The sequence below is a fragment of the Vombatus ursinus genome, unplaced genomic scaffold (genome assembly GCF_900497805.2).
Source record: "Vombatus ursinus unplaced genomic scaffold, bare-nosed wombat genome assembly UNPS02014794.1, whole genome shotgun sequence".
In the NCBI taxonomy this organism is placed as follows: Eukaryota; Metazoa; Chordata; class Mammalia; order Diprotodontia; family Vombatidae; genus Vombatus; species Vombatus ursinus.
In genome coordinates, this window is record NW_020954572.1 from 30,217,696 (window position 1) to 30,242,491 (window position 24,796).

Genomic DNA, 24,796 nt, shown 5'->3' on the forward strand with positions numbered 1-24,796 from the left:
AACCACTTCTATCTGATCCTTAATTTGCCTTTATGTGCTTATGTTATCCTTCCCTTTAAAGATAACTTCCTTTTGTCTTCTGGCTTCATTTGTAGTAAGAATTTCAACGCTGATACAATTCAGTACCTCCAGTGATATAATTGGTTATTGGATACCTAACATTTAGGGTACCAAGAATTAAGTTAAAGTTTATAGAAAGTCCAAATGCTATGCTTCTTAACAACTCTCAGACATAATCACTGCAGAAGCAGAAGGAAGCCACACAGGACTAAGTTCCATTTTGTCTTTTTTTTTTCTTTTAATTTTATCATTTGTCTTGACCAAAGAATTCTTCATGAGATGTCTAGCTTATTGGTGATGCATTCTCTGTGCTTAGCTAGGCAGATCTTTGGAAAAGACATTTATTCTTTTGCCAGGCCATACTAGAAGTCTTTTATCAGGCAGAGCTTGCATTTAATGTCACAGCCTCTAAGAGCTTAGTGTTTTCTCCATACCAAAATAAAATATTAGAGTAGGACATTGTAAAGGGCAGTAGGATTAATAAAAATTAAAATATAAGTGAAAATTACAAGTTAAAGTTTTATTTTTTATCTCCCTGTTGTTCTCCCAATTTCTTGTTCCGTAATCCAGTTTTAGAATCATCTTCATTGTGATTAAGTTTCCTTTTCTCTGTTTCTGAAAGTCTTTACATAGATTCTAGTCTAGTATAGTATATTAAAGTTTTTAACTTGCCTAGATACTTCTGAGTTTACTGGAGAAATCTCTCCAGTAAACTCAGAGGCATCTGGTCAAGCTGAAAACATTGCCAAATACTATATGTCAAATGTTACATGACCCTCAGAAAACTAAACCTTGGGAAGTGATTCAAGATGAGAAAGCTAATATATAAGCTTCTTCATTTTTGTGATATTGAATTTCTGAGGAAATAAGTGGAATTGAAAAAGGGATGTGTAATCTTCACTCCCATTGTAGGCCTGCTTATCTTCTCTCCTCCCCAAGTCATAAAGCAGGTACATTTTTGTACCGTATTTCTTAATTACCTAGGGTTACTATTCAGTTAGTCCCTCAATAGAGAAGAGAAACTACAGATACCTAAAGACTATCCTGGAAATGCCTAAAAAAATAAAAATCTTCTGATCTCTCCTTATGCAAAGCTCCCCAAAAGACCTACTTTTATTTTATTTTATTTTATTTTATTTTTTAAGACCTACTTTTAATGGCCCCAGAAAAGTCTCCTGCATATACCTGCCAATGCTTTTCTTCATTCTGTCCAATTAAGTGTCATTACAGTGGAAACTGCTAGTATACTATCTCACTCAACATTTCTCCTCTGAAATAGAATTTTTGGAGTCATGCCACTTTGTGCCAAGAAGATAGATAACCATTGACTCTAATTAGCTCATTCTTCCCATTGGGATGTATGATTCAGTTTTTAAGAAATTGATTGCCAGTCTCTGAAATATGCTCTGGACTTGCTTTAGCTCTGTGCAGTAAGTTGAGGGAAGTCCTCATTGCTTCAAGACTCAAATGAGAAATATAGACAAAATCATATGCAAGATTTACACATTTTACTCCCATCAAAACCCAAATATTTTCCCTTTGCAGACTATCTTTTTGAACTAGCCTATGAAACATGTGATAAATATGAATCTTGATTATAGGAATAAATATGTCTGAATTGCCACATCTAAAGAAAATTCATCATTAATGATTCCAAAAACCTGAATGAATTTCACAGGGTTTCTTAACCTAGGGCTCCATGAATTTGTTTTATAAAAAAATTTTTGGTAAATGCAATTTAGTTGATTTCCATTATATGTATTTTTATTCTTTTAAAACATTATTTTGAGAATAGGTGCATAGTCTTCACCAAATTTCCAAGAGTTTATAATATGAAAGAGGTGATGAAGCCTTGCTCTAGTGGTATGTCTGCTCATTGGCTATCGGATAAGCATGTTACATTAATAATGATAATAATAATAATAATTAACACATGGCACTTACTCTTTGCCAAGCACATTACAATTTTTAACTCACTTGATCCTCACAACAACCCTGGGAGATAGGTGCTATTATCCCCATTTACAAATGAGGAAGCGGAGCCAAACTGAGCGAAACTTGCCTAAGGTCACACAGCTAGGAAGTGCCTGTGGATAGATTTGAACTCCTCTGGTCCTGATTTCAGTTCTAGTGCTCCATTTACTTTGTCACCTAAGTGGAGAGTAATGTATGAGGAACTGAAAGTAGGCCATTATAGTTGGGGAGCAGAGTGTGAGGATCGAATGAGATAATCTTTGTAAAACACTTTGCACCTTTAGTGGCATACCGTGGATGATATCTAAATGTCAGCTTTTGTCGTTATCATCATCATCATCATCGTCGTCGTCTATTGTCTCTATGCCTTTGAACTTGCTGTCACCCATACCTTGAATGTTTTGCCTCCTAATTTCCCTAAATTCCATGACCGCTCAGCTCAAAATTACACAATCTATAGGAGGCTTTTCCTGGTCCCTGTGAGGTACTAATTAATGTTTTCCCCTCTAAGATTGCCTTCCATCTATTCTGTATATTTTTTTACATATTTATAGTTATTTATATATTATCTCATCTATTAGAATGTAAGCTTGTTGGGAGTAGGGACTGTTTTTGCTTTTCTTCAGATTCCATAATGTAGATCATTACTGAACCATCGTAAGTGTTTAATAAATGGTTTTTAGTTTGACTTGACTTGGCACTTTCCTCTGCCATATGGGTGAAGGGTGCTGAAATGTGTCTCCCTACTACCTAGATTTTTATATGTTTAGATTATTCCTCTACACAGGCAGGCTAACTATGGGTGGTTTTATTATACAAACCTTTGAGATTCCTAGGTGTAAAGAAATACCAAGCATCAGTGTATATACTATACCAGAAATACTTCTCAGAAGAGAGGAATAATTCATCCATGGGCACAATTGAAGATTTTTTTTTTATACGTAGTACTTGTGGCACCCATCTCTCACATGTAGGGTCCTTAGAAAGCTACTCCAAGCTCAAGATATTGTATGAGATCTACATCCACTCAAAACAGTATCTCTTACTGCCTTTGTTTTTACAGTGCATTTAGTACAAAGCAAAGACATTTAATGAAATAGCGTAGTAAGATTTGCAATAGAATGTTCTCTATACTCCAGCAAATACACACACATGTATATATGTGATGCATATATAATTTTATGTACACATTTATGTACATATACTGTCAACCTTCAGTGTTTGGTCTAAAAAGAGACAAAATTAGGTCATGTATGTGCTGTTTATTCTCTATAAGCTAGCAGAACCATGCATGTATGGGAATCTCATTGAAACTGAGACTCAAAGAAAAGTTAGTTGAAGGAGATTATGTATCCATAGAGTAAGAAAGTGCTCCCTCCTCCCTTCTGACTCAGCCAAAATTATTGTTTCCATAGAACAAGAGAGTGCCCCCAGTATGTCTGGTTTTTCTGTCAGCCATAAACAAGGGATTGTCATAACAAGAAGAAAGTGTCATAACAGAATAGTGTCCATAAAACAACAAGATAAAAGAAATGCCATTAATCATGATAATGTCTGGTTCAAGGTGCCTGGTCCTTATCAGTCATAAATAGGAGAAGGATCCCTTCTTAATTTGGGGGTTCACTCAGAGAACATTTCAAAGGGGCTCAAGGAAAACTATTGTTCCATAAGAAATGGTGAGCAGGCAGACTTCAGAAAAATCTGCAAAGACTTGCATGAACTGATGCTGAGTGAAGTGAGCAGAACCAAAAGAACACTGTACTTAAATATTCTGAGCAATGCAATGATCTAAGACAATTCCCAAAGATTCATGATGAAAAATGCTACCCACGTCCAGAGAAAGAACTGTGGAATCTGAATGCAGATCAAAGCATACTATTTTTCTCTTTCTTTTATTGTTTTTTCTCTCATGGTTTTTCACTTTGGTTCTGATTCTTCTTTCACAACATGACTAATGTGGAAATGTGTTTAATATGATCATACATGTATAGCTTGTATTAGATTGCATGCCATCTTAGGGAGGGAAGAATGGAGGGAGGCGGGGAAAATTTAGAACTCAAAATTTTATAAAAGTGAATGTTGAAAACGAAAAATAAATTAATTTTAAAAAGGGGGGTGCTCAAGTGGGTCCCACTATGCATATACCTGTACGTGGTGTGAATAGGGAGAATGGCCATATGTGAAGATCCTCTACTTGGCCTTTGATGTCCTCTGCTGGTACTTTGTGGTGTATTGTAGTGCTGTCATTGTGTCCACTCTCTGGATACTCTCTGAGTCCAATGTTTCTACTGGACCTGCTTCTTGCGAGGTATAGTGTTTCAGCTGAGCATATCATTCTACTGGGTCCACTGTGCCTGTTCATTGCTGGGTGCACAGTGCTGCTTGACAAGTTCTGCTGCTGTCAAAGTCTCCACAGACACATTATTTTTTCAAGGCCAGCTAATCAATCTTAGCTTCAGTCTGCTAGGGTAAGCTGACACTTTAGTCCTAAATTGACTCTCCATTAGAATGTAAGCTCCATGACAGCAGGGACTATATTGCTTTTCTATTTGTATCCCCATCTTTTAACACAGTGCTTTGCACTCTGTAAGCCTTTAAAAAATGTTTTCTCATTCATACATTGATTCATAGCTTTATGCCCAGCTAACAAAATCTATTCATAGTAACCTCAGGCTAAGCTTAAGTCTTTGCTTTTCTAACCCTGAGGAGATCAAAGGTTTCTGTTTTAGATAATTATTTTGCTTAGGGTGCAAACAATCTGATACAGTCCCAAGATTCTCTCACTTATATGCAAATGAATTTAAGCAAGAACAAAAAATAGGTTAAGGAGTCAACATCAGTATTCTTCATCCACCTAGCCTGAATTGCTTTCTTTTATTATGCACATCTGTCAGTAGCAAAATTAGAGTGCTTTGGGGCTCTATTTTGGCACGTGGAAATTTCGGTCTCCCCATATAGTGAAAAAGAGGTTTTTTTTACATTTTTCTTTATAAAACTTAACATGTAGAAAGGAACGTTTTAGCTTTTAAATCACAAAAAGATCTTTCCTTTTTTTTTTAAGTATCCAGGGAAAGGGAAATTCCAGCTACTCTTTTTTTTTTTTTGGCTTTTTGCTAGGCAATCAGGGTTAAGTGACTTGCCCAGGGTCACACAGCTAGTAAGTATCATATGTTGTGTGTCTGAGACCAGATTTGAACTCAGGTCCTCCTGACTCCAAGGCCGGAGCTCCATCTGCTGTAGCCTTATGGAAGGGGACTGAGGATAAGGGGTAAAAAAGAACAAAATAAAAAGTACACAGCAGAGAACAAAAGAAAACTTAAAAAGAAGCAAACAAAAATTTATTGCTGTATATTTTGAATCCTCTCTCACATTCTGCTGTGCATATGGCAATGTTTTTTTCTTTCTTTTTTTGTATTATTTTAGTTTTAGTATTTAAGTTTGTTTCCCTTTTCTTATTTTGTATTTAAGTTTAAAATTTTTAAAAATTTGCAAAAAAAAAAATAGTCTCTATAGTCACTGAAAACTTATTACCTGGAAAGAAAGGTTTCTTATGCACAATCTTCTCCTTATGATATTTCCGTTGTACATCATCATAAATCTCTTTGTTGTTCTGAAAGTATCAGGTACTCTGTGCATGTTTGAGAGTGGGCATTCAAGAAGGGATTTTTTCACTAAATGTAGATTTTTCTTTTTTTCCCCACCTCCATAATTTTGTCTTGTCATTTGGTGATATTACCAAAAGGAAAAAAAAATTATAAATCTGTATCTTCCTTTAATATTTTGACAGACTTCTATGGCCAGGGTCAACCTGTGTATTAAAAATTATCTGTCATATTTATGATATATGCAGTTGTGAAGGTTTGACTTTTTTGAGAATTTTGCTCTATCTAGCTTAACTTGGGTTGTTTCATGACACCCTCCTTCTACTATTGTTGAGGTTAATATGTTGTTTACAATCAAGGAGACAGGATGATGGGATCATCACCTGAGGTCTCAGAACTAGTGATGAGAATGAAAACTTTTTACCTTTTTTGATACTTCTAGACTCTTCTTCTAGTATGCATACTCAGCAGCCCCTACCAGGCAGGAGGAAGTGGTTCTAGAAGGGATTCTTTCCTTCCCTCAGTGAGTTCAGTGCCTGACTCAGAATTTCTTTTCCTTCCAATTCCTGCCCTCTTAGTAGGAAACTTTAGCATATGTATTAATGTATGCTTGAACATCTTAACTTCATAGTTCTTCAATCTTTTCCACTCCTGTGACCTATTCGTGCACTGCACTTCAGCTATGCACAGGTATGATCATACACTTGAAATTCCTATCACAATAACACAAGTGTTCTACTTCCATGTTCATGAACTCTGAAATTCCTTTTTTCCTAATCTTTGATCGTTCACTCTTTCATTTGATCCCTAACGTTCTTCATCCTCCCCATGATTTTTAATACGTTCTACTTCTTGTTTATTTCACCTTTGCACTGGATCCACCCTCCTCCCTTTCATAGTTTGATCTTTTGATAAACTAGTTCTACCTCTATTATTCTCTACTCTTGATCTGTTGCCTTCATGTCCAGTCACCATTCACATCTTGGCAAACTCCAAGTATAGATCACTGTCATCTTTTGCCTCTTTTGCTTCTATTCACATGCTGCTGAAGGGAGCTAAAGAAAATCGAGAAACCATGATGAATCAGTCCACTACAAATTCACATTATCTGATGTTAACTGTATTTTCATTGCAGCAAGACATTTATCCTATTTTTTCCTAATTGATTTGCTACCCCAATCTCCACAGGAACTGTACAGAAATTGTTCCAAAACTTTTCATTTCTCCTCAAGTCTCTTGAGATATCTTATTTTCTACCATCTTACCTCAGAATTTAGCTTTCTACTTCCCTGGAAATATTTATTCCATTCACTAGGAGTTAGCTCTTTCTCTCCTGCCCCCTTATTTCACATCACTTTGATATATTTTCCTACTAACTTTTCCATCATTCCTATCTTGAAAGAAGAGTTGGCCCTTCTCTTTGCCAGTCAGCCCTTGTACATCCATTTTTATCATGTCCATTCCCATCTTCTCCAGAAGATTGTACCCCTCCCCATCATCCTTACTCTCTCTATTATTCATTCTGTCTCTATCTACTGTCTCCTTTCTTGCTGCTTATAAACATCTCCTCCATTCTTGCAAAATAGTTGCTTGATCTTACTCTCTCCACTAGTTGTCATCCTATATCTTACCTTCTCTTTATGGATAAACTCCTTGAGAAAACTATCCACATAAAGTGTCTCCTTCTGACTTCATCTCCTTCTGACCTTCTCCATAATCATCTGTGTTCTGGCTTCTGACCTTATCATTCAACTAAAAATGCCCTCCAAATTTCCCAATGATATCTTGATTGCCAAACCTAAAGGCCTTTTCTCTATGTTTATGCTTCTTGACCTTTCTGCAGCATTTGACAATAGTGATAAACTTCTCTTAAATATTCTTTCTTCTCTAAATTTTTGTAACACTCTTGGTTTTTCTCCTGCCTGTATGATTACTCTACTTTAGTCTTCTTTACTGGATCTTCATTCATGTCCTGCCTTCTAACCAGAGGTGTTTCTCAAGGCTTCTTCCAGGGTGATCTCATCAACTCTCATTGGTTCTGTTATAATCTCTATGTAGATTATTCACAGATATAACCTCTCCAGATCTAATCTCTCTCCTGAGTGCCAGTTCTGTATCCCCCCTCGCCTTTTGGACATCTTGAACTGGATGTCCCATAGACATCTCAAACACATGTCCAAAACAATAAGGTATTATCTTTCTTTCCAAATTGTCTCCTCTCCCAAGAACTTTCCTTTTACTGGCAAGGAAACCACCATTTTTCCAGTTTACTCAAGCTTACAATCTCTTTGTCATCTGGACTCCTCACTCACATCAAGCTCCATTGGCAAATATTTCTGTTCCTATAGCACTTCTTGTATATGTCCCCTTCTCTCCACCTATACAACTCCACCCTCATTGAGGTCCTTATCACCCCTTGACTACTGCCAGGGCTATTGCAGTAGCCTGATAGTTGGTCTCTCTGCCTCACGTCTCTCCCTACTTCAATCCATCCTTCACTCAGTTTCCAAAATGATTTTCCTAAAGCACAGATTTGACCAAATCATCCTCTTATTCAATTAATTTTAATGTTTCAGTATTATCTCTGGAATTAAATGTCAATCTCTGTGTTTTAAAGCCCTTCTCAATCTGGCTTGTTTCTATATTTCTGGTTTTCTTAAAACTTTACTTCCTTCCATGTACTAGGTGATACAGTAACAGTGATCTACTTGCATTTCTTCATATGAACACTTTATCTCCCATTGCACTGGTTGTCCTCTATGTTCAAACACTCTCTTCCCTTCTCACCTCAACTCCTTTATTTCCCTGACTTCCAAACTCAGCTCAAGTCCCACCTTCTATAGCAAGCCTTCTGTAGTTCTCCTACTGTTTATGCCTTCCCCTATGAGATTGTCTTCCATCTACTCTCTGTATATCTTTTACCTGTCTGTATATACCTAATTATTTACATATTGTTTCCTGTATTAGAATGTGAGCCCTGTGAGGTCAGAGGGTTTTTGGGCTTTTTTGCCTTTCTTTATATCTCATAGTGCCTGGCACATAATATGTACTTTAAAAATGCTTGTTGATTAATTCTAAAAACATATATACACATATATATATATGTGTGCATGTGTGTACATATATACACATATACACATATGTGGTACTAAGCAATTCCAAAACTTGATTCCTACCTCTCCTTTTTCGTACCTATTCCATAAATGCTTATATGAAATAATTTTTAATAAGCATACATTCCTAAATGAATCACTTCAAATCACATTACATGAAATTAGTAATTTCACTTTAAGATATTCATAGCCTTGATACAACAAGTTAATAAGTACATTGAGTACCTCAGATGGCTATCAACATGTAACTTGTTTCATGTTACCTGTCATCCCCTTTCTTTATTGCTACTCTTCTGTATCTCACCACCATACACTCCAGATCACAAGATATAAGTTCCTAGGGTTCATTCCATTTATGACTACATAAGAAAATATATTGAAGCAGAAAATTTAAATGTAAAGACTAGGGATATATGTGTATTTGTGTATGTGTGTGTGTGTATACACATACACATATATGCATACATACATATATACATAAGATTTCTGCCTAGGTGGGTGGGACTAGCTTGTTCTCCTGGCCAAATTTGGCACAATTTTCTACTAACTTCCAGCACATGCTTTAGCATATTGCTTTTCTTTGTGGCCCCCAAATGAAAATGACATCTTGGTTCCCACAACACTTTCTACTAGTATGTAATCAGCCCCCATGGATACTCTCGAGTCTAGACCAAGCTTATTTGTCAGGTTCTATACTCTTCTACCCAGTCAATCTGGCAATATTGTATTATATGAACCTCTGAGGTTCTTGGGGCTAAGAAAATGTTGACCATTAGTGTTTTATTATACTCCAGAAATACTCCTCAGAGGGGGTTGGAATTCATCTTTGGAGTCTATTGAAGATATTCTCTTTTATGTGTAGTACTCATACATAGACACCCACTCCAACACCCACACCCATCCACAGATGCTGAGAATAGCTGCCCCAGGTTTAAGATACTGAATGGGTCACATCCATCCAAAATTATTGTACACAAACTACCTCTGATCATTGCCATTATCTCTTTGTGCTTGGTTCTAACACCTACTCCTTCTTTCCGTTCTTTTTACTATCACCATCATCCCCACTAAGCCATAAATATAAGCTTTCTAGGGCTTATTTGCAAGGGAAAAAGAGCATTATAAATTCATATTAAAAGTACACTTACATAGTTATATTGAGAAGGTAAGGAAAATGCATATAAAGTTTATACCAGTCCTAAGTGGTTTCAGGTCCTACGTTGTAGGACCAATGAGGCAGGTAAGTGGTAAAGTGGATAAAGCACTAGGCCTAAAGTCAGGAAGACATGAGTTCAAATCAGACCTCAGGTACTTACTAGCTGTGTGACTCTGGGCAAGTTACTTTACCTCTATGTCCCTCCATTTCCTCACCTGTAAAAATAGCATGTATCTCCCAGAGTTTTTGTGAGGATTAAATGAGATATTTGTAAAGTGCTTAGCATAGTTCATGGCACATAGTAGGCACTTAATGAATGCTTTTCCCTTCCCTCCCTTCTCTTCCCCTAGCTTGCTTGCTGTTTTCTAGTTAAAGTTCTCATTGCCTACCTGGCCCATGATTCTGCGATTCTGTTTTCTACCCTATGCCGACTATCTAGATATTGTTTCTCTATGGCCCCTTAGTGAGAATTACATCTTTATTCACAGAACACTTTCCACTGTTTTGGGATGAGCCTACCTGGTTAGTTGGCACATAGTTTATTTGTCAGTTTATAATGCCAGTTCTCAGCCAGTTAGAAAGCCTTCAGTTTACTCATGGGTTTGTCATGTTCCACCCATATCTGTATGTAATCACTTAACTAATACATATCTTTCCTTCCTCTTACTCAAAGGAGAGAGAGCATAAAAAAGAAATATCAGATACTATTATAGTTCCTGATATATAGAAAGCAAAGTAATTCATCCCAATGACCAGATTACCACCAAGATTTTCATTATAGGTGGTGATTATTTTGATTTACTTTAGCTTCCAGAATGAAATAAGTGTGTAGAAATAAAATAGAGTTTATTTTCTTACTAAGAGTCAAGTTTATAAAACTCAGAATAGAAAAGTAATTCCATTCTTTATAAATATCATGATATGAAAATGTTGCAGAAATAGATATGGGTTTCCCTACCTTTCTATAGCACTGTAACACTTTTTAAAATGATCACTCTAGCTCATCTTACAGCTGGTTGGTCTTGCTACTTTTCATTCTGATTTTTTTCCAGGAAGATGGGATTTCTCTTCATAATTCTAGAATAGCCATTTCTCTCAGAAGTGATTGCAGCAAATATGGGTTCCCACACATTAACTCTTCAGAATTCTCCCCTAGTTCAAATTCCCTGAGCACAGCAAAGACCAAAGTTTGTCCAGTACATTGGGTACTGGCCAGAGTCTGAGAACATGCTATACAACTTGAAAACTTGATCATTCTTATTCATGGGAGCTTCCTTCATCTTGGATACTGTGTCTGCCCACTTAAACCTTGAAGATTTATGTCTCACATCATTTATCACATAAAAGGAAAATAAAGTTGTGCCTCAAAGACAGACTTGAGTTAGAAAATCCTCACATGAGATCAGTCTGTCCATTCACTTATCATTGTGTTGGTCTCAAAGCCTTTCCATATTCTCTTATGACCCTGTGTTCTATTTGTAAATTCCACTCTCATGGTGAGATTTGCAAGAGTCTGCCACTACTTCTCATTGCCTTTGCCTGCTTTTTTCAACCAGGCCGAGTTCCAAGAGCAGTGGCTTCTGTCAACCAGCATTTGTTAAAGTCTGACGACGTGGTGAGTTGCTGCCTTGACCTTGGTGTACCCAGCATCTCATTCCGAATCAATGGGCAGCCTGTGCAGGGAATGTTTGAGAACTTCAACACTGATGGGCTCTTTTTCCCTGTGGTGAGCTTTTCAGCAGGCATCAAGTAAGTTAATATTGTCTGTTTTTGGAGATTACCATGGCCAACCCTTCTTTCCTATCCCTGTGAGCTCAAGTCCATGTTGTTCACATTTATCAGATTTCTTCAGGCCATTGACAATTTCTAGTATGAATTATTCAGAAAGTGTGGATAGGAAATTGAGCATAATCCTGTTCTTTTGAATAATGAAATGGAAAATATGAGAATGGCAACTATATTATTACCTAAAAAATTCTCCAGAGTAGCACCATAGTAGCTATTGGAGAGTGCTATGTGCAACATTGTATTTGAAATAAAAGGATCTGGGTTTGATGCCTGAATGCTGCTTACTGACTATGTAATCTGGATTGTTACTTTACCTCTCTGGGCTCAGCAATAAAATTACCTTAGATGACTTCTAAGGTCCCCTTTAGCTCTAAATCCAATTATCTTATAGAGTCTATTAACTGTAGTAGAGTCACTAGGTAGAGAGTTGTATCACTTCCCTAAGTGACATAGTCAGAAATATTACTTGTTTTGAGAGCCCAAGAGGGAATATGATCCTGTGGCTTAAAAATCCAAAGAAAGATTTTTCTCATGAGGAGGCGAAGTGAATTTAGTTCCATATCATCAGGCCAGTGCACATAAGACTGAGACAAGCAGGCTTATCATGGAATGGGGGCATTTAACCTGAGGTAAGTGATAGCTTGACTTTGGGCATTGCTGTACCACATCAGTCTTTAAAATGAGGACATCCCAACCCTGACTTTGCCCCCCCTTTCTAAAAAGTCCTGTTTAATGGAGTTTTTTTTTCTTCCGTTGAAATTAAAATTGCTCTTATTTTGTTCTGTGGCTTAAGAAAATATTGAGACTGAACAAGTTGTGGTATATAAATATAATGGAATACTATTGTTCCATAAGAATTAATGAGCAGGCAGACTTCAGAAAAACCTGGAAAGACTTACATGAACTGATGCTGAGTGAAGTGAGCAGAACCAGGAGAACATTGTACACAGTAACAGCCACAATGTTCGATGACTAACTTTGATAAACTCATCTCTTCTTAGCAATGCAAGAATCCAAGACAACTCCAAGGGACTCATGATGGAAAATGCTGTCCACATCCAGAAAAAGAACCATGGAGTGTGAATGCAGATCAAAACATATTATTTGCTCTCTCGCACTCTTTTTTTTGTTTCTTCTTTCTCATGGTTTCTCTCATTGGTTCTAATTCTTCTTTACAACATGACTAATGTGAAAAAATATGTATGAAGAGCCTATATCAAATTGTACACCGTCTTGGAGTGGGGGAAGAGGAGAGATGGAGAGAAAATTTGGGGGAAAAGATATTGATAACTTTTATGATTACAAAGAATTCATTTCTTAATATAACCCTCCTACCTCCCCTACCCAGCAAGCCATTTCCTGTAACAAAAATGTTAAAAAAAAAAAGAGGCAGAAAAAGCTGTTCAGAAAAATTAATCAATACATTGACTATATTGCCAGTACTAATCTCCTGCTGCCCCCTTGTAATATAGGGAGGGGAATATATTTTGTCAATGCTTTCTACATTTAAGCTTGGTCAATAGAATCTCAGATTTCTATTTCAGTTTTCTGTTCATGACATTTACATTATTGTAGTCACTATGTTTATTTTCCTTATTCTACCCGCTTAACTTTGAATTAGCTTTTTTAATCTTTTTTTTTCAGTCAGCAGAGATCTGCCTTTTCTCCATCTCAACCTCCCTGATTGAGAAAGAAAATCAAACCCATGTTACAAACATATATAGTCAAACAAAAGAAATTTTTGCATTGACCATATTCCCTTCCACACTCCTCTCAAAATAAGTAGCCTTATGCTGAACCCTGAATCTTCCATTTCCCTATCAGAAGGTGGGAAGTGTGTTTAGTGCAACCATCATGGTTCCTCCTATTTTCCTATTGAGTGTGTCAACCTCCTGAGTTCGGTCTAAGAAAGAGAAACAAAATTAGGCAGTATGTGCATTTATTTTTCATTTTTATCAAAGCAGGCAGACATGCATATGAATGCATGGGAGTAACAGTCCACACCTGTTTATATATCCTTCCAACAGAAGATGATGTGATTCCATCATCATTTCATCCCTGAACAGAGAAAATATCTCTATATCAAATCACCCCCAGCTACACCAAATCACTCTCAGCCTTGGGCCATCTAGACAAAAGTATCTGTCTCCATTCAAGCTTGAGTTGTTCTACCATGGGCTTCTCCACTTTAGATTAAATTCCTTGCAAGCTTGGGTGGGGTTTGACCAGGATTGGGAGAGTCAATGCAGTTGCATTATCAGTAATGTCCTTCTGAAGAAGAACTAGAAGGAGGGGATGGAGGAGCTCTGAATCTCCCTAAGATACTGGTTATTAATTATCACTTTCACAAGTGAAATGTATTTCTGGACCCAGCTCTATGTCCATATTTTGGAGCCATTCTCTTCTTGCTGTGTCTTAAAAGAGTCCTATCACAGTAATAACTTTTTTGTTTGCTCTTTGTTCCACCCTACTTTTGAACTTTGGACTTTATGTTACGACTAGGCTCTGTACACTTCTGGACAGAATGTCTCAGGATGGTTCTGCTATTGCATTCTTTGGGGCTATTGAATGTTATGTTATTCTAGGATCTCAGGGAACCTACAAAGCTTTCATTGCTCCCAAAGTGATATGATTCATGGTGGTCTGGTTATTTCCTACCTGGTTTTGGCTTTTCAAATTTCCGACCTAGGTTTGGGTCTGAACAAAAGACCAGTAGTCTTTCCCTATTTAGAGTTTCAGTGGACTGCTGCTAGACTCAGCCACTATCAGCTAGTTGTAAAACTCTGTTATTTCAGAGTGATAGGACTGTAGGCTTCCATTTGATGTGAAATTCCAGACCTGATTCCTGGGAGCTGAGATACACAGCTGTTGCTCATTTCTGATGTAGCTCCTTTCTCTCCACCCTGAAATACCACGTGTAGGGGTAGATTTCTCCTAAGTCCACACTGCCCAGAACTGGTAATGATCAACAAAGTAGCCATTTGGCACCTGTTTCTCTACTCTACACAAGTTTAGGCCCTTCTATGTTGGATCAAGCACTCTCCCTTGCCCTAGTACACAGCCTCTCTCTGCAATGGAATACTTCATTGACACCCTCCTTGACTTACACTGTTCCCAGCATACAAACCTTTCTGCCTTCTTTGCTGATCTGGCCTCAAAAAAATGATTCATTGTGGTTTTTTTCTTGGATTTCCCTATCGGGATTTGGTCTGGTGCCTTTTCAAGATATGTTTGGAGAAGTTGAATTTTTGGTGGGGATAAGGCAGTTCACCATCCCCAGTCATCCTGATCTGTATCTTGCCACTGGACTCAGATGGCTCCAGAGGAGAGAGTGAGGCTGGTGACTACATAGCCCTGCTTCACTTATATCCAATTCATTTGTTAGTCATGACATCCACTTCCTGATGTCATGGTCCTCTTCAAGAATGAAGGACAAATAACAACCTGTGAATAGTAGGAGCTGCCCCACTGGGGACCCAATTGGCCAGTTCCAGTTGGGTAACATAGGGCCATCCCTTCCTTCCTTCCTTCCTTCCTTCTTTCCTTCTCCTTCCTTCCCTCCCTACCTTTTTCTCTCCCTTTGTGCACATAAGGAATTATACCCTTACCTGCAGGTGCTCTGACCAAATGAATATAAATTTTGATTGCTGAAACTTCACAAGGTATCTTGGGGTTTACCTGCTAGATTTTTTTTTTGTTAAAGACCATGCCTTAAACCCAAATCACTTTGGCTCTCGTTGATTGGCCAACAGTAGGTCCCAGGCAAAGTCTCACTTGGTCATTGTTTGGGCTCTGATGGTTCAGAGTGAGTGTAAATAGCAATTGTTCTGTTTTAGCCAGAAACCTGAGAGTCTTTTCCTCCAGGTTGGGTTTGGGTTTTTTTTTTGTTTTGGTTTGTTTTGGTTTTTTTGGGACTAGGTAAAAGAGGCCATTCTTTGCCTCATTTCTTACCTAGTCTTAATCACTGATTGGGCATTGCCTCAGACAAACTGAGACCTGGGAAAAATCTTAGCTTAAACAAGGTCTTCCATTGCATGGCTCTGGAGGAGAGAATAAGGTAGGTGACTTTGCACAGGCTGGCCTCACTTAAATCCATTTCACTTGCAAGTCAAGACACATCACCTTCCAGATATCATTGTCTTCTTCCAGAAGGAAGGACAAACATCAACAACACCACAGTTATTCTAAGGTCATCAGTTACGTCAAGAAGCACTAAGTACTTACTATGTGCTATGCATATAGAAAGCAAGAGCACAAGAATAGTTATAAAAGGAGTGACAGTGGTGGAGATGGCAAGCAAATAATAACAAAAGTAAGAATATAATGTCAACAAAATATTTTTAAAATATACATAAGAGAGAAGAAAGAAGTACAGAAGGCGACATAGGCAAGCAAGGCAGAATTGATACTTTCATTTAAAATTTTTCAGCTGAGAGATTTGTGTTTCCTATACAATCTTCTTTTTTTGTTCTTTTTTGTATATGAAAATATTCATGTTTGTTGATGTTTGTCAAGTTCATAATTTTAAAAAAGGCAAGAACATAGTCCCTTGCCTCAAGAAGCACACACTCTAATGAAGGAGAGAATATGTCTATCTATCTATCTATCTATCTATCTATTTATCTATCTGATAAGTGATAGTTAATCCCAGAAGGAGGTACTAGGGGAGGGAAAGCATGTGGACTGGGAAAGGATTCTTACAGAAGGTAAGATTTTAGAGCTAAGTTTTGAAGGAATCTAAAAAGTGGAGGTAAAAAGGAAGAGCATTCCAGGCATGAGGGAAAGCTGAAAAAGAATAGAGTCAGATGGAGTGGCATATGGGAGGGAGAGAAAGAAAGTCAGCATCTCTGAATCATAGAATGCATAGAAGAGAGAAAAGTATAGGAAGATTGGAATCAAACCCAGTGGGAGCTGATGAGATCAACAAACGAAACAGTGTAGAGGAAAAAGAGAGAAGGACCCCAGAATAAAGCACTGGGGAACACCTAGTGTGTAACTTGAATGAAGAATTAGCAAAGGAGATTGAGAAGGAATGGTCTGGCAGGTACGAGAAGAACCAGTAAGGAGCATAGTCATTAAAAACTAGAGGGTAGATGGTATCTTAGAAGAGAGTGATCAACATTTTCAAATGCTACTGAAAGACAAGAATGAGGATAGAGAAAAGGACATTAAATTTGGTACTTAAGATATAATTAGTAGCAGTTCCAGTTGAATAATAAGGTCAGAATCCAGATTTCAGGGACTTATTAAAGGAATGAAAAAAGAAGAAGTGGAAACATTGAGTGTAGAAGGCTTTCTCAAGTAGTTTAGCCATGCAGAGTAGGAAATATATCGAATGATAACTAGCAGGGATGGTGATATCAAATGAGAGATTTTTAAAAATTGGGGAACTTTTGGCATGTTTGTAGGCAGCAGGAAAGCATCTAGTAGATGGAAGTGTAGATTCATTGCTAGAGTGAAGGGGCTAAAAGAGATAATTTGTTGGAGAAAGCAGAATAGAATGAGATCAAAAGGGGTTGGCCTTGACGAGAAGGTGGGCTATAACTCATGTGAGACAGGGTTGAAGGAAGAAATAATGAGGAAAGAAAGTTAATTGTGTGAATTGATGAGGGAAGAAAAAGAAATTCTCCACAAATGGCCTCAATTTCTTAAGGCAGTATGAAGCAACATCTTCAAGGGAAAGGATGGGGGAGGGGCATCATAAGAATTGAGTAGATTGAGGAATTGGGAAATTATGGTAGTAGAGGGAGCATCAGTATATATGGTGAAGTCCCCTATGAGGATAAGAATTGGGCATGGAGAAAGAATAGAAAGACTCTAAGCCAGTCACTGAATTAATTGAGGAAGGGTAAAAGAATGTCCAGGGCTTTAATAGAAAATAGCTACCAGAATCTTGATTTAGTGATAAATCTGGATTGAACCTCAAAGGAGGCAAAGTTACTTAGTGATAGTGATAGAAGGTGAGTCTGAAAACAGCAGGAGGAGCAAATATTCCAACTCACTTAACACAAGGAATGAGTCAAGGGTATGAATCAAAACACAAGCAGCACTAGAAAGAGTGGCCAGAAATTCACCGTTAACATGAAGAAGCCAGATCTCAATAAGAGCCAGAAGATAGAGGAAGTGAGAAAGAAAAAGTTTTAAATCAAAAGCAAGTTTGTTTATTATGGAACAAAAATTCCAGAGAGGGCAGTGGAACTGTAATTGAAAGGTAGGTGATTTCATATACAAAAAGATATATACAAAATACAAATATACATATACATATACAAATACATATACATAGACATAGACATAGACATAGACATATACAAAAAGGAACAAAAAAAGAAGATTGTATGGGAAACACAAATCTCTCAGCTGAAAAATTTTAAATGAAAGTATCAATTCTGCCTTGCTTGCCTATGTCGCCTTCTGTACTTCTTTCTTCTCTCTTATGTATATTTTAAAAATATTTTGTTGACATTATATTCTTACTTTTCTTATTATTTGTTTACCATCTCCACCACTGTCACTCCTTTTATAACTATTCTTGTGCTCTTGCTTTCTATATGCATAGCACATAGTAAGTACTTAGTGCTTCTTGACGTAACTGATGACCTTAGAATAACTGTGGTGTTGTTGATGTTTGTCCTTCCTTCTGGAAGAAGACAATGATATCAGGAAGGTGATGTGTCATGACTTGCAAGTGAAATGGATTTAAGTGAGGCCAGCCTGTGCAAAGTCACCTACCTTACGGACTGCGTAGTACTTTTACTTTAGGTTCGGATCTTAAGATACAAAGACATGCTGGATGCTAACTTAACAAGTAATTCAGTTTATTTGATAATGCTTAAGGTGATAGAGAAGTAGGAATTAAAGTAATGTACATATGCATACAATCTAGTGAATCAACATAGAACAAAGAAAGGATAGAAATAGAGAAAGAAAGAAAGAAGATATGTCACCAAATCAGGCGAGCTCCATCTCTGATGCTGGGGAGACTTCAAGAGAAATGACTACCAGGGTCCTGACGGGCATCCCCATCTCTGAAACGAAGATCTCCAAAGGTCCCTTTCCCAGGTGGCCCTTTTTATATCTATGTAAACTACAGGAAAACAACCTTAGAACAAAGAGGGAGTTTGACCAGAGCTCCAGATGCCTATATTTTATGCATGTGTTCAAGGATAGGCCAGATCCTTGGACACACACATATTTTTTGAGGTATGAGTTGTTCTGCCCAAGTAAAATAGTTTGTTTATTCTTTGATGTTCCATTTCCTTGGTGCTTCTGGTCACACATCCTAATTAAATTACATCCCTTTTGTCAGGTCAAGAGGCGGTCATGTGAGGGACTGGGGAGGGTCTCCTCAGTTTCCCTTACAGGAACGGATGGAAGGGGAGTACAGGAAGGGGTGATGATATGGGATATGGGATATGGGAGTAAGAGAGCAGGTAGCTATCCAGGTGTTTAGAATCACTGGGATAGGGTGATTATGAGAGGGCTGGAATATGTTAACCATTGGGGAATGAGATCAGGCAATATATTAATAGTTAGAGAGAGGTCCGCTGAGGGAGGCAGCTGACTTGACCATTCAGAACCTTCTGTCAAGGCCCAGTCTTGTAGCAGGTAGAGATATGAAGCCCCCTTCCCAACAGGCAGGATCAAAAGAAAGTATGGCATTAGGGAATGTGAACAGGAATCTAGAGATAGCAGTTTGAACTGACTCTGGTCCATGAGTGGTTTGTGGTGTATTGGAACAGGCCCTGAGGCAAAGTTAAAGCTTATGTAAGGCCCCACTGGAAGACTATGGAGTGAAGAGGCTAGAAGCAGTTGCACTGAATCCAGGGTGAAGAAGCCAAAGGAAAGTGGAGAGGATCAGGGCTGAAGTAGAGCTCTCTGGAAAAACTCGGAAACCAAAAGTCTAGTGTTAGGTGACCAGACTGAAACAGGGCAGCCCAGAGCTGTTTGCTGGCTGAATCACTCATGTTGTAGACATTTGAGTGCCCAGTTTGGAAGTAATTTTGTTGATACCTTTTGTTTTAATATTAACCAGTTTTATCCCATTATTCATCCAACTCTACCCTCCCAGAGAGACATCCCACATAACAAATAATACTTTTAAAGAAGAAAAATGAAAGAGAAAAAAATCAGTAAAACTGATAAATACATAACAAAAGTCTTAAGTATATGTTCAATATACCACATCCAGGAACAGCTGGGTGGCACAGTGGATTGGATAGAATGCCTGCCCCGGAGTCAAGAGGACCTGAGTTCGAATATGACCTTAGACACTTACTAGCTCCGTGACCCTGGGCAACTCACCGAACCCTGTTTATCTCAAGTTTCCTCATCAGTAAAGTGAGCTGAAGAAGGAAATGGCAAACCACTCAGTGTCCTTGCCAAGAAAAGCCCAAATGGGGTCATAGAGAGTCAGACCTCGATACATTGTTGTTGTTCAGTCATTTCAGTATTGTGTGACTCTTCATGACCCCATTTGGGATTTCTTGGCAAGGATACTAGAGTAATTTGCCATTTCCTTCTCTAGCTCATTTTACAGATGAGTTAACTGAGACAAATAGGGTTCAGTGACTTGTTCAGGATCACTTAGCTAGTAAGTGGAGACCAAATTTGAACTCATGAATGAGCCTGCCTGATTCCCAGTCCAGCGTCCTATCTGCTGTGCCACCCAGCTGCCCCACAGAGAGTACTATTTGACTAAAGAATTACAACAAGAACAATAACACACCCATGGGCCTCCCACCTCTTCAAAGGAGTGGGAGTGTCTTCTCATATCTCTTTTTTGGAATAATGTTTTTATCTTATAATATTTCAACATTCTTTTTTGTTTGTTTTGTGGTGGTTCTTTCCATTTATGTTGTAGTAGTAACTGTATATATTGTTTTGTTAAGTTTATTCTGCATCAGATCAGGTAAATTTCCATGCTTCTTTGTATTCATCATTTCTTAAGGGACAGTAATATCCTATTATGTTCAAGTACAACAGTTTGTCTAGACATTCCCCAGTAGATGGGCATCTAGTTTGTTCCTGATACTTTTCTATCACAAAAAAAGGTATTGCAATCAATATTTTGGTGACCTTCTTCTTTTCATTGACTTCCTTGAGGTATTAGCCTAGCATTGCAATTTCTGTGTCAAATGATTTCTGTAATTCTGATTCACTTTTCAAAACGGTTGGACTGATTCATAGTGTTTATCTTCCCACAACTCCTCCAACAATAACTATTGCCATTTTTTGCTGTGTTTACCACCTTACAAGATATGAACTGAAACTTTAGGATTATTTTGATTGTAATTTCTATTTTTACTAGTTATTTGGAATGTCCTTTCATATGATTGCTTACCATTTACTTTGAGAACTCTTTGTTCATATCCTTTGACCTTTCATCTATTGAGTAACAGCTTTTGGTCTTGCATATTTCTATTAGTTATCTTTCAGATTATATGTGTGTGTGTGTGTGTGTGTGTGTGTGTATCTTGGATACCAAACTCATATGGGAAATTTCATATAAATATTTTTCCCATTCAATTACTTCCCTTTTTATTCTAGAGTCATTAATTTTGTCTATGTCAAAGCTTTTCCATCTATTTTAGCTTTTGTAATTATTCCTATTCTTTGTTTAGTTAAGAATACATCACCTACCCATAGCTATGAAAAGTATGTGATCTGCTTCCCTTCTAATTTTCTTATGGTATGATCATTAATATTGAGCTTACCATCAGTTTAGAATTTATTATTGTATGTGGTATAAGGTTCATTGATCTAAACCTAATTTCTGCCAGAGTACTTTACAGTTTTCCTGGAAGTTTTTCTCAAATAGGAAGTTCTTTCCTAAATAACTTAGGTTTTCTGGTGGATTAAACACTGGGTTATTGAGTTCCATTATTCCTGGTTCTTCCTTGTCTAGTCTATTCCCCTGATCTTCTCTATTTTTTAAACCAGTAGCAAATGGTTTTGATGACTATTGCTTTATAATACAGTTTGAAGTCTGGAGATGCTATTCCCTCTTCATTCCTATATCTTTTCTTTATTTTACTTGATCCTCTAGATATTTTGTTTCTCCAGGTTAATTGTATTCTTATTTTATCCAGTTCTATAACATATCCCTTAGATATTTGATTGGTATAACATTAGAACTATAAATTAACTTTGGTGTTACTGTCATTTTATTATATTGGCATTGCCCAACCATGAGCATGGGAGATTCTGCCAGCTATTTAAGTTTTCTTTATTTCTATAAGTCATTATTTGTGATTGACTTTATAATTAGTGTGTTTGAGAGATTAATCTGTAAGTATTTTATGCATTTTTAGTTATTTTTAGTGGTTTCATTTTCTATGATTTCTTCTTGGATTTTTTTTGTTATTACATAGAAATGCTGCTGATTTTTTTTTGAGGGGGGTGTGGAGAGAAGATTGTCCTGCAATTTTCCTGAATTGCTATTAATTGTTATAATATCTTCACTATTTCCTTAGGATTTTCCAAGAATGGTGTCATATCATTAGCAAACAAGAATAGTTTTATTTACTCTTTACCTATCTTTCTTAATGCCTTTAATTTATTGCTCCTGTCTCATTACTATGGCTAGAATTTCCAGAACTATATCAGAGAATGGTGGGGAAAATGAATCTTTATTTTCCTCATTTATTGGGAAATCCAGCATATCCCCATTCCATATGATGCTTTTGGTCATAGATTATACTTTCTTATGTTTAAAAAAGGTATCTTTATGACTATGTCTTGTAGGATATATCTTTTTTTTAATTTAAATTATTTATTTATTTTTAATTTTCAACATTCACTTCCTTAAGATTTTGAGTTTTAAAATTTAAAGTTTGATAGACTTAGCTCTTCTCAGCAATACAACGATCTAAGATAATTTGATAGACTCAGCTCTTCTCAGCAATACAATGATCTAAGACAATTCCAAAAGACTTATGAGGGAAAATTCAAACCACATCCAAAGAAAGAACTATGGATATAATTTTCCCTTGTGGACTTCTATAGCTGCATATCAGAAATGTTAGTATGCTGTTTCATGACTTACTTTCTTTTAGATAACTATTTCTATGATTTGTCCTTTGATCCACTCATTATTTAGTATTTCATTGTTAAGTCTCCATTCAGATTTGTGTCTTTTGTTCCTACTCTCTCAACTGATACCTGAAAGAATATGTTTATTATTTCTGTCTTTTGTCTTGGCTCTTTTTTTGATCATGACTTTCAGGTAGTCCAATACTTTTTAAATTATCTCTCCTGGATCTATTTTCCAAGTCAGTTGTTTTTCCAATGAGATATTTTACATTGTCTTCTATTTTTTCATTCTTTTGGTTTTGTTTTATAACTTCTTGATTTCTCATGAAGTCTTTAGCTTCCATTTGCTCCATTCTAATTTTTAAGGAAATATTTTCTTCAGTGAGCTTTTGGACTTCCTTTTCCATTTAGCCAATTCTTCTTTTTAAGGCATTCTTCTCCTCATTGACTTTTTGGACCTCTTTTGCCATTTGGATTAGGCTATTTTTAAGGTGTTATTTTCTTCAGTATTTTGGGGGGGTCTCTTTTAGCAAGCAAGACTTGTTTTTCATGATTTTCTTGCATCACTTTCATTTCTCTTGCCAATTTTTCCTCTACTTCTCTTACTTGATTTTCAAAATTCTTTTTGACCAATCCCATGGCCTGAGACCAACTCATATTTTTCTTGGAGGCTTTGGGTGTAGGAGCTTTGACTTTGTTGTCTTCTTCCGGTTGTGTGTTTTGATCTTCTTTGTCACCAAGGTAAGATTCTATGGTCTGACTTTTTTTTGTGCTATTTGCTCAAGATCCCAGCCAATTACTTGAGCTTTAAACTCTTTGTTAAGGTAGGGGGTCTGCTTCCAGTGTGGAGAATGTACTGTCCCAAGTTCTGGGGGTTGCAGCTGTTTTCAGAGATACTTCTAGGGACCTGTAAATTTTCAATTCTTCCAAGGTGATGTGATCAAGGGCAAGGTGTTTCCTCCTTTCCTGGCCTGCACTTTGGTCTATAAATGAGCGCAAGCACTCTTTTCTGCCTTGGAACTGTGAGGAGCATTCCCTTTCCACTGCCACCACAAGCTCTACCATGCCAATGCTCCTCCTCACCCCAGGACCACCACCCAGAACTGCGACCCAGATCCAAGCATGGGCAAAGCAAGAGAATCCTTCCTCAGCACCAGCAAAGAGATCCCTGCAATCCATCTCTGATCAGCCACTAGATTACCACTCCATCTGTTGGCCTAGAGCTCTGGAAGCAGCCCCTGCCCTGGGACTGAACCCGGGGCCAAGGTCTGGCAGACTCCTACTTGACCTTCCAAGTTGTCTTTGGTGTTTGTGAGTTGAGAAGTTTGGAAACCCCACAGCTCCACTTGATTCAGTCCCCTGAGGACTGCTCCAGGCTCACTGAGGCTTGATCTTTGTCTGTGTGGCCCGCACTGAACTGCACTCCTCTCCCAGCCTGGCACAGTAGACTTTCCAGTCAACCATCCATGTTGTCTTGGACTGGAAATTTATTTCACTCTGTCTTTTTGTGGGTTCTGCTGCTCTAGAATTTGTTTAGAGCCATTTTTTACAGGTATTTGGAGGACTTTGGGGGAGAGCTCAAGCAAGTCACTGCTTTTACTCCACCATCTTGGCTCTGCCCCTCTATTTATGTGTTTTATAATTATTTATAACATCTCTGTGCTGAAAAATGTGTATGGCATTCAGTAATCCTATTTGGAAGAGGCTATTAGTCTTTTAATTCTAATTTCTCCAGTAGTCTGTTCAGTTCTGTGTATTTTTTTATGTTTACCATCCTGTTAGATTTGTCTAAAACTAGTAGAAAGACATTATGGTCTCCTGCCACCATTGTATTTCTGTATATGTCTTCTTATAATTCAGTTAACTTTTTCTTCATTACTTTAGATGCTAAGGCATGTGGAACACATAAGTTTAATATTGATATTTGTTTTCCTCTATGATTCCTTTCAGCATAAAGTAGTTTTCTTGTTTTTCTCTTTTTATGTTATGGATTTTTAAAATTTTACTTTGTATGATAGCATGATTGTAATTCCTGGTTATTAGAATTCGCTAAATGCACAGTAAATTTT

General features: G+C 37.3%; 1 protein-coding gene across 1 annotated transcript in view; it reads left to right on the top strand.

Annotated features, from left to right (window-relative positions):
* The window catches only part of RYR3 (ryanodine receptor 3), a 579,223-nt gene that overhangs the window by 204,663 nt on the left and 349,764 nt on the right, over window positions 1-24,796 (top strand). Inside the window, exon 19 of the mRNA XM_027869916.1 lies at window positions 11,462-11,654. Within this exon, the coding sequence (XP_027725717.1) occupies window positions 11,462-11,654 (193 nt within the window). The remainder of the gene's footprint in view (window positions 1-11,461; window positions 11,655-24,796) is intronic.